The 11,229-nt window shown below is 44.7% G+C and overlaps 1 protein-coding gene across 4 annotated transcripts in view; it reads left to right on the plus strand.

The window, feature by feature from the left end:
• NRP2 (neuropilin 2) overlaps positions 1-10,634 on the plus strand; it is a 115,379-nt gene extending 104,745 nt beyond the window's left edge. For 2 of the 4 annotated variants that reach the window (XM_016950360.4, XM_001136720.7), the window contains exons 16-17: positions 5,047-5,097; positions 7,253-10,634. In XM_016950360.4, coding sequence (XP_016805849.2) covers positions 5,047-5,097; positions 7,253-7,557 — 356 coding nt within the window. In that variant the 3' untranslated portion in view covers positions 7,558-10,634. The remainder of the gene's footprint in view (positions 1-5,046; positions 5,098-7,252) is intronic. The other 2 variants (XM_063790658.1, XM_016950365.4) reach the window with 1 other exon arrangement.
• The last annotated feature ends 595 nt before the right edge of the window (positions 10,635-11,229 follow it).

Here is an 11,229-nt window from a genome sequence, read left to right on the forward strand (position 1 = left end):
TGACTGGTCAAGGCTCTGACACCTGAGGCAGAACCACATGGGAGGTAGGCATTCCGCCCCCAGCCTAGGGCCCTCCACATCCCACGCCTCTTCCTTCAGTGCAGGGTGATGCTGCCACTGACCAGGCTTCTGAGTGTCTCTGCTGTACACTCCAGATGACAAGCCTGTCATCAGCTTCAAGCAGGCCTCTTAATCCACTGCTCAGGGTTGGCATGGAAGGGACTCTTCAAAGAAACCAGCACGTTAGTGACCTGAAATGATCTGTGTCCCAGGGCTGTCTTAAATTATTTACCCAAAAGTAACCAGTGGTTTGGGGCAGACTTCTCACTTTCCTGGCCATATTGTGAAGCTCCTTTACAATGCAGGAAGTAAACAGTGTCGAGGCCAATATATTCATACAATATGCTCTGTGTAGACACAGAGCGAAGGCTGAGAATTTTCTGTAAGAAACTGCAGAAAAGCAAACTAATGAAGGAATGCTAATCCCAAATAATCTTAACTTAGAAGAAGGAAGAAAATGAGGGAGAGAGGAAAGATAAAAAAAAAAAAGTGTCTGTGTGTGTGTGTCAGAGAAAGAGAGAGTGAGAAAGAATGGAAAGGGCCATAAGAGAGGGCCTTCTTATTTGAGGACTAAATCATTCTCAGTAGGAATTTCCAGGCAGCAGGTTGGAGTGTCTTGGGGGTGTTTCCCCTGAGCAGCATGTGTGGTCTTACACTACCAGGCAGTGTTCCAGGGAAAAGCTTATTTCATTAGAAGAGGTTGGGTTTGTGACTGGATATGGCGTTCACCCTTTGTGCCGCAGTGTTGCAATGTATTGACAAGCACACTAGAGAATATTTGACTCTTCCAGGGTGGAGGGTGTTTCTGGAACAGTCTTGTGGGTGTTTTCATAACTAGCCACCCTGGTCTCTCATTCCAAAAAATCAGGACAGCAGGAGATCAGTGAGACCTTGAATCATGCCTCACCGTGTACCTACTCTGTCTCTCGATGATGCAGAGAGAAGGGACACTGACCAAAATAAGGTGACTTTTTGGCCTGAGACTGATCTCCATATGAAAATGACCAGAGTTTTGTGAAGTTGGGTTGTATTTGTTTTTAAGCAGTAGCTACTGTGCCCACTTGATTACTCAAGCTCTATAAAACCCCTTCCCATCATTCATTCAGAGCTGACCTCTTTCTCTCACTGTGCTGATCTGCAACAGCTGGGGAAGGGATGGGTGTTGGAGACCAGGAGGGCAAAGGTCTGACTCTCACATAGATATATGCAAGGTGGAAGATTTGTGGCAAAGCTAGGTGATCGCTTTGAATTCCTTGACGAGCCTGATACGAATGAATGCAAGCCAAAAGACAAGAGATCAGCTGCCATGTTTGAAAGCATTTCTATCAATCAGACAGATAAAGGGAACAGAAATCCCCCGATGCCCAACTTGCAGCAGCCTCAATTCCACAGTATCCTCCTCTCCACTCCCACATTTTCCTTCCTGATAGTGGCCCAGGCTCATTTGCCCAATCCCTGCCCTGGACTCCAGCAGCACTTGGGGGTCCTCTCCGCAATGCCTCACTTTCTTTCATGCTAATTTGGCATGGGTGAGTCTTCACTTCCCAACCACCCTGAAGGGCCTTGATGGTAGACACCTGGTCCCTTACATCTTTATTTTCCAAAGTCATCAGTTTGTTTCCTGGGCATGCAGTGAGCCCTCTTACTAAGTGGTGTTAGGCTGGTTAGTTGGTTAATGAAAACTGCCCTTTGAAGAACAATGTAATTTAGTTTCCTGCTCTGGGTGATGCCTGTCATGGAAAGCATGAAACCCCAAATTTCAGATCCCCACTTCTTCATGTTCATGAGAAGCCCCTCAAAGCCCTACTCTATCAAAGTAGTGAGCCAGTGAAACAGGCAACCAAAGTGTGTATCCAGCCAATCCGGATCTGAGATAAGGCAGACTCTTTTATTTTATTAGAAGGGGGCAGTAGGGATATGGTGGTAGTTACAGTGTCCCAGCCACACCCAAAGAACTTGAATGCAGACTGGGGATCCACCCTGGCCCTAATACAGTTATTTGAGAGTCAGTATTTGTAGTCAGGCTGACCTGAGACTGAATCCACATGGGGGCCTAGAAGGAAACAGGGTCATGGGAGCACAAAGGTTGAAAGCGGAACTCGTGTGGGTGGTAAGATCCCTTCCTGACCTGCATTCTTCTAGAGGTTTGGCCCATTCCACTCTCCCTAGCCCATCTCACACTCACAAACACACCCACCCACTAAAACAGAGTCCTGGAACTTCCTCTTCAAGTTTTCCCCATTGAAAACAAAATTCTGAGTCCCTGGTTCCTTTCTCCCACTCTCTCCTGATGTCTGCCCTGACTTCGGCAGCTAGGTCTGCCATCCTGTGGCTGCCATTTCCCCTTTCCAGGGAGCTGTGGCCTCTACCCTCTGCCTTGGGCTCCTAGCTCATCATTCTCCCCTCTGCCTCCCAGAGGCCGGTAGCTTTACCCCTTGGTTCTCCTGGTAGCGTCTTACCTGCCACACCTTGCCTTTTCTTTGCTAGAACTACAGGGACCTGATGAGAGAACCACATTCCTTCCTGCCGGCCTCCTAAGGAAACAGGCTGCAGTTTACCTACCAGGCTCAACAGAAAAGGAAAGTGGCTGGTAAAGGGCAAAGATGCTTTTGAGAGAGAGAAAGCTCTTAATCAAACACAGATATCAAGAATATTAGCAAGGGGACTAGAGAAAATTGCTATCAAAGTAAATGGTTTTTTGTACAAATGTTCCCTTTATTTGTGTTTTCCCCAGTGTGCCATTCTTTCTTTAAGGCTTGGTGAACAGATGTGCTTTTGAAAATGTTGATTAACTTATCCTTTTTTGACCCCCTTCCCACTCACTCAAACTCAGGGGAGCAGTGATTATATAAAAAGCCAAGTCAAGCCACTAAAGTGTTCTTCTTCACCTTAAGTAGCCTTTGATTCTCCAGGTGCAGAAATCTCAGCTGCATCTGGGCAATTGATTTCATTGAGTCTTAGAAATGGGCCAATTCTTAGGAAATCATCTCATCCAGTCCTCAACCTCCAGAGACAAGAGGCCGTGATCTCCTGTGATAAAATGTTCTCAAAATCATTAGCATCATTTTACCCTTTTCCTTTAAGATCAATGCCACATTCACCCCTTTCCAGCCAGTGATCTATGGTATCCTAAGACTTCTTCCCTGAGGGTGTGAGATGGAGCAAGATGGCATTCTAGCCTCCAAGAATTCATCACATCCTTGGCAGAAACAAGATCCCTAAAAGCAAGCATAGGATTTGGCCCAGAAGTCACTGGCAGGAGCCCCGTGGTTCTCATCCTAGGCTGATTCACATATTCTTATCCAGTGTTCTGCCTCTTTTACTGGTGAAGATGTTAAGACATATGAGCAGCCCATCAAACCAATTAATTGTTGGAAATGTGACGGTTTTCTTCCATGTTTTTTTTTTTTTTCATATGGAAAAAAACCCTGTGGGTTGACTTTCACAAGCTCGATTTGATCCCTGTGACAAACACCACCTGCCTCTTGTTGATTCCTGTTCACATCTCCCTTCCAAGGAAACAACCTGCTCTGTTGGGGCCTGGAGGAGAATGCAGGGAATGGGCGTTGAGGTGGGGAGGCTGGCGTGGCCTGCAGGTGCCACTTGCTGTGCTTTAAACATGCAAGGAATGGGCTGGAGTTATGGAGGATTAGTGCCATGTGGCATCAATCTTTTCAAGTGGGGTCTTGGCAAGTTGTTTTGTGCATCCCTTACTAGTGACGGAGGGGGATGAGAATGTGCTTTAGCACTTTGGCCAGAAATGAGGAAGACTTCTAACATGATTGAAACCATGGCCTCCAGGAAAAGACTGAATTTCAAATGTGACAGTGATGGATCAATGCTCAGTTCAGATCATGGTCAAGTAGATCTTCCCCGAGATGTAGTGCTGATGAAGGAAGCTTTCGGGATGATCTAAAGTTCTTTTTCTCCCTCTTGTCTGATACTTCAGCCGTTTGGGATTTTGATTTTCTTTTAAGCCTTGATTTTTGGATTTCAATTTATAGTAGTGACTTCAAGATTGTTTATCGGACTTGGTGGAACAAAACTCTGAGAGGGCCATACACATTCACTGGGGCTGTCTTGAGCTGACAGCTTGGAAAGGCATAATTAGCTTGTGAGATAGGAAGAAATGATAAGATGTTGCTCTTTGCCATGCATTTGATGTTCTCTATTAATGTTTTACCATTTTAGACAGATAACTTTCAGTGGTTCTGATTTCTATAAGTTGGACAGCACAGTGAATAGAGAGACCTGTATTATCACCCTCCCAAATTATCATGAAAAAGAAAAAGATAGACAGTGATAATACTGGAGAAAACTCATAGTAAATTAACTTAGCCTGGCTAGTCAGATTGGATGCCCATCTTTGATCTATTCTAAACCACGAAGAAAGCTAATAGGAAAAATAGACTTGGGAAGGATGAGAAATATTAGCACAGATATGTGAAGGTCAACAGGCATTATGACATGCCTTCCATTTCTGCTCTTAAATTAAAACATATAATGATGAAACAAGACTTTCTTAAACTACCATATGTTTACATGAAATCCAGAGGAGAAAGACTCTGATGCTTTTGTGCCCACTGAGATGTGTGCCTATGAAGAGGTGCAGCATGATACACTAAATGGACATCCCAGTAAAGGCAGCTGCTGTTGGGCATAAGATGCCATTGAAGGTGCCTTAAATGAAACCTGTGTTCCTAATGAATGCCAGTCATTAAAAAGGCACAGTGGCAGGGGTTGCTTGGCACTGAAGACCCAGAGTTTCTTCTTAGTTCTGTGTTACTGGTTGTGGTTGGAGGAAGACACAGGTCAATCTGAAGGAGAACAATCCAGTAATGTCCATAATGAATGATCTAGAAGTAGAGGTGATTCTCTAGCTGCCTGCCAGAATGGGGAGTCATTCTCGTAAAGATTGCCTCCCTGCCTTTTAGCCATGGTGATAGAACTTGTTATTAACTTGTTTTTATTTTCTTTATATTATAGTGGACATCCCAGAAATACATGAGAGAGAAGGATATGAAGATGAAATTGATGGTGAGTACTGTTATGATTTAGCAGGTAATCGTAAAATTCAAGTTTGGTTATAAAGATGTCAACAAAAATAATGCTCTGGGTATCGGAGGGCCAAAATCTAGAACTATCAGTCAGAAATATATAAAAGAATCTGGAGAAAAATGAGGGAACCATCAATGGATCTGTCAGGGTCAACTTTAGAGGTTTAGAAAGTTTATTGAGTTCCTCTGCCTAATCTGAAACAGATCCCCTCTTTCCAGTAACTTTTTACCTGGATGGACTTCGAATCTGAATAAACCCTTTACAAGTGAAAGATCAGCTCCTCCATACGTGTCATAGCCTGAATCTTTTGACCTTCTCCCAAAAATGGCCTGAGTGAATGAGCATAATGTGAATATTCTCCCAGACCTGCTGTGGTTTCTGGTTCCCTGGCTTGGGGGAAACCTTCCTCACACTACTCAAGATTCCAATTTGGAGCTTGTTGCAAGATTTCGGTTTCTTTTTCACACTGACCATCTCGTATCTTTATATTTATTCCAAGTTCTATTTTTCCACTGCAAACACATATACTTCAAGAGGCTAGAGGGCTGCTGAGCAAATATGTAGATGTAATTTCTTCCCTCAACTCAGAATAGCACAGGTCTCTCTCTGGGCTTCTCTGAGTACCAGAGTTGATCTCCAACAGACTCAACAGCAAGATTCCACTTAAAGAATAACTGTAGACTAAGATTGATGAATTTAAGAGGAACAGTTTATAGAGCAGCTGCTTTTAACCTGCCTTTAATCAGAAACTTCATGCGTAGTTATAGAAACTGGAGCGACTAACCCAAACAGCACCTTGTTAACTGACTGCAGACTCTCCCTGCAAAACCCAGTCCAACACTCCTTTTATGGGCAAAAGTGCATGACCAACCTACATGGAGAGACCGCAGTAGATCAGGCAGAGGCGCACTGGAATGGAGTAGAAAGGGCAATGGGTAAGGAGGCAGAAAGCCTGATCTCCATTCCTGCTTTAACTGCTTGCTAAGCCTGTGACCTGGAGTGCGTTACCTAGTTGCCTAATTTCTTTAAACCTCAGTTTCCTCACCTATTAAAATATATATAATATCCTGCCTTCTTCATGGGATTATTAGGATATTTCAAAAAATGATGCCCAGATGTGGGCATGCCTTGGCCACAGTGTAGAAACGTAATTAGATTAGTCTGCTAGGGCTTCCAGAACAGAGCACCACTGACTGGGTGGCTTACAACAGACATATATTTTCTCACAGTTCTGGAGGCTAGAAATGTAAGATCAACATGTGGACAGGGTTGGTTCCTTCTGAGGGCTGTAAGAAAGGATCTATTCTAGCTCTGTCTCCTTGGCTTGGAGATGGCCATTCTCCTGTTCATACGATGTTCTCTCATGTGTGTGTCTCAGAATTTCCCCTTTTTCTAAGGATACCACTCTTATCGGATAAAGGTCCACCCTCATGACCTTATTTTAACTTGATAACATCTGTAAAGGCCTTATCTCCAAATAAGGTGGTGAGGGTTAGGACTTCAATATGAATTTAAGTGTCTGGGAGGGGGATACAGTTCAACCCGTAACAATAAGGCACGATGCCTTATTATTAAAGGAGGTCTGATGGCTGGGGAAAATCTGCTGCTTATATGGCCAGGAATACCAAATTAGGAAACTCATCATGTGCAAATAGTCCCAGACTGTCCTTTCATTAGCTTGAGGAGGTTGGAAAGGAGGGATGTAGAGGTTGCCTTGAACACACGGCCATCCCAGGTGCTGTAAAGCCACCCCAAAGGTGCTGTTAAAATCAGAGCTTACCTAATGTAAGTCAAATTATTTAAATATCGGATACTTAGGACTTACTATGTTGCAGACACCAAGCACTTTACAAATATTAGTTCATGTAATCCTCCTAACAACCCAGTTGAGGCAGATTTTACTATTATCCCCATTTCAAAGAGGAGAAAACTGAAGCAAAGAGAGGTTCAATAGCTTGCCCAAAGTTACACAGCTAGGATGCGGCCAGGCTGGGTTTTGAACCCAGGCAGTCTAATTCCAGAGCTGCTGCTGCTAACTACTGTGCTCTGAAGAGCCTCTGGGCTGGGGAGGCTCAGTCATTTCACCTTGACATAGGCAGTGCCTGCAATCTCTCATGAATTTTATGTATCGCAGATGAATACGAGGTGGACTGGAGCAATTCTTCTTCTGCAACCTCAGGGTCTGGCGCCCCCTCGACCGACAAAGAAAAGAGCTGGCTGTACACCCTGGATCCCATCCTCATCACCATCATCGCCATGAGCTCACTGGGCGTCCTCCTGGGGGCCACCTGTGCAGGCCTCCTGCTCTACTGCACCTGTTCCTACTCGGGCCTGAGCTCCCGAAGCTGCACCACACTGGAGAACTACAACTTCGAGCTCTATGATGGCCTTAAGCACAAGGTCAAGATGAACCACCAGAAGTGCTGCTCCGAGGCATGACAGATTGCACCTGAATCCTATCTGACGTTTCATTCCAGCAAGAGGGGCTGGGGAAGATTACATTTTTTTTTCCTTTGGAAACTGAATGCCATAATCTCGATCAAACCGATCCAGAATACCGAAGGTATGGACAGGACAGAAAAGCGAGTCACAGGAGGAAGGGAGATGCAGCCGCACAGGGGATGATTACCCCCCTAGGACCGCCGTGGCTAAGTCATTGCAGGAACGGGGCTGTGTTCTCTGCTGGGACAAAACAGGAGCTCATCTCTTTGGGGTCACAGTTCTATTTTGTTTGTGAGTTTGTATTATCATTATTATTATTATTATTATTATTATTATATTTTATTTCTTTGGTCTGTGAGCAACTCAAAGAGGCAGAAGAGGAGAATGACTTTTCCAGAATAGAAGTGGAGCAGTGATCATTATTCTCTGCTTTCTCTTTCTAATCAACACTTGAAAAGCAAAGTGTCTTTTCAGCCTTTCCATCTTTACAAATAAAACTCAAAAAAGCCGTCCAGCTTATCCCATCCTCTGATTGTCTTCTGACTTAAGGGATTTACTGTGGTGTAGGTTCTGCCAGCCAACCCTACAAGCTGCCATTTCCAGTCCTAGCATTTAAGTAGGATGTTGTTGCCTTTAACTTTTTTTATCCAGGGGAAAATTGCCATTTTAGGGTCAGCATGAACAGCTCTTTCTTGTATGCGATTTAAAACAAACTGGAAAGGAAACTTCACACGTCAAAATCCATAGAAGCGCCTGGACGAGCCTTAAAGTGCTTTGTGAGTGAATAGGAGCCATTCGCTAATTCTAGACCCACAGTGTCTGGTGGTGGGGCTTCCCTTGTGGGGCTTCTGGTGGTGGTTTTGCCTTTTCTTTTCCCTCCTCCGTGTTCTTCTAAAACATATACATATATACATACACACATACACATATTCTTCAGGTCTCTAAGCCCCTGGAAGCAGCATTGTGTGATATTCTCAGAGGCAGGGGAAAATAGAGGGAAAAATAGAGACTATTGGTATGTTCTCCCCATCAGTGAGTTATTGTAACTGGTCACCACTGGACAGGAAGGAGAACAGAGGAGAGGGAAAGAGAAGCCCAACCTCTGTGATCATATGAGGGCCAAGGCTGAGCAGTGTAGACAGAGACCCTTTGAAATGCATTTGTCTCTCAAATAGACTAGTAAACACCGACTTCTCCTTTGGGTTACAAACACCATTTCAACCTTTCGGGAGAGTCAGAGCTAGGATGTACAAGAACTGATTCTAACCAGAAGTCCGCAAGTACTGTGGACAAGAATGCTTAACCATGCTGCTTCAGCCTTGAGAGACCTAGGTTCTTACACATATGCACACACGCATACACACATGCACGCACACACACATACACACATGCACGCACGCACACATGCACACCAATTTATGTTTTTATTAAGTGCCTTGAAAAAATGAAGAAAAATGTATTTTCCCTTTATGTAAAAATTAGTGAATATCTTATGAATTAAGGCATTCCTCTTTCCCTAACCCCGATGGCTCCATTCCCAAGTACCCCAACTCACTGCTGATCCTATTAAAGGAATGAGTCCTGCTACCCGAGTGGTAGTCATAGCCCTAGATGACTCTCAACTACTCTTCAAAGGGAGGCATCAGGAATAGAATGAAACTGTGTGAAGGATAAGATTGTTCGCATCAAGATCCAAATCTTGATTTCATATTAACGCCTAAGGATTGCCTGTGTGCTGGAAATATATTTGAAACTCAACCAGTATGCCCAGCCTATTGCATATCATTGTCAGACCATTTTTGCTGCTGTGGTCACCCACGATTTCATTTGTCTTATACCCAGGTGAAAGGGGAAGGGTGAATGGGACTGGCTGGTTCCTTTAAATGTTAACTTATGGAAATGCTAGTTCAAATGGTAATGTCACAGTGTTTTGTATGCAGAGAGCAAGAGTTCAACCAACAGCTATTTATTCATGTGTGTGTGTCTTTGCTGCTTTGAGTTCTCTGTATCTACTGTGTATGTGAATGGTCATGTGCGACTCAGTGGTGGTGTTGTGACTTTGACCTAGGGTCCGAGTGTCACAGCTGATCTTGGCACTCGGCACTCATTGGCACAGTGGTAGTTAGAGGTGAAAAGTAGAGCTGTCAAGCCCAAGGGCTTAGCTTTAGGGCTCCTCCTGAGTTCGGCCCACAGTAGAAGCAAGATTTTTACTAGCCCCTTTTCCTCTTCACCCTGCCATGATGCGCAGTGTTCAGAAAGCTGGTAAGTCCTAGGGATTTCCAGAAGTAGCCTGCAGAAGAAGGTAAGTTTGAAAGCCACTCCAGGGGTCCTGATGCTGTCATGCCCAGTGAGCCATTTTACAGTTCTCCAAAGTCTAGCCCTGTTTCGGACCTGCACTTCACCTCTAAGTTATGTACAACTCAACCTGCATCCCTCTAAAAGTCCTATATCCATATTCACCATTGGCTAATTTGAGGCCCTGAGTGGGCCTTGAATGCTAAACAGAAGCAGGGTACGCAGGGCTACATGTAGATACCTCACCAAGGCTGGAGGCTGGTCTGTCGTAAGACAGAAAGAAAGACGCTGGGCCCAATTTTGACTTGGCCAGGGAACACCTTGGTGTGTTTGTTATCTTTATCTGTGGGTAGGCTAGCTGACCCATCTCCTTGAGTCATTCCCTTTGGGAAACCCCACTGCCAATATTGATCTCCTTTTTGCCTTGTACTAAATGACACATTACCTCCATGCTCTCCCGGACTAGGCGGTCAACAGGGCCACAGGGTTGCTTTCTGTCTTTGGTGGGGCAGGGGAGTTGACAGGGATGAGGGTCCAAGGAATAAGCATGAATGACAAGAAATCAAGGGAAAGAGTTAACCTGTCACATAGCAGGTTAACTTTTTCAGGGTTTGCAGTTAAAGGTATTCGACCATTCACTGGCTGAGCCAGATCACGGGAACTTGAGAGCTTTTACTGTGATTCTTCAATGTAAAAAATAAACAACAATGTCAAACTGTGTTTATATGATTTGTATAAAGCCTTTTTAAGATTACTATTTAAATAAACATTATACCAGAGATATTTTTCTGCATCGTGGTTTTTTTTTTTGTTTTCTCTGCATTGTCTTTATTGGAGACAAACAGATCTGGGATAAGGGTGACCAAATTGTCCCACTTTGCCTGAGACTTTTTCAGGTTTTTAGCACTGAATGTCCTGTTGAAATAGAATAGTTCCCTCAACCCATTCACAGGACTCATGATAGGGTGGCTTGCTTACTCAGCCTGCAGCTCTCAACCCCTTGTGGGAGGGGGAGAACACAGGAGAGCAGGCGTAGAGGCCAGGATGAGCACTTTTGGGCAACCGGCAGGAGCAGAACCCTGTGCGGGCCTGCGGCAGAGTCTAGGGGTCGCCCATGACCCCTGGAGCCCCAGAGGGCCTGTGTTACAGTGCGCTCTTCTAGCTTTGCCATCCATGGATGGCTTAAGTGTTAAACAGCTCAGTGTAGGGTCATGATGACAGCCTCTTGCACCCACACTCAGGTTCTTGTCTAGCATCCAGGAGGAATGAGGTTTCACAAATTTGAGGTTGGTGAATGTGGAGGATTTTATTTAGTGGTGGAAGTGGCTCTCAATGGAATGGGGAGCTGGAAAGGGGATGGAGTGGGAAGGTGGT

This window comes from Pan troglodytes, chromosome 13 (genome assembly GCF_028858775.2).
Source record: "Pan troglodytes isolate AG18354 chromosome 13, NHGRI_mPanTro3-v2.0_pri, whole genome shotgun sequence".
In the NCBI taxonomy this organism is placed as follows: Eukaryota; Metazoa; Chordata; class Mammalia; order Primates; family Hominidae; genus Pan; species Pan troglodytes.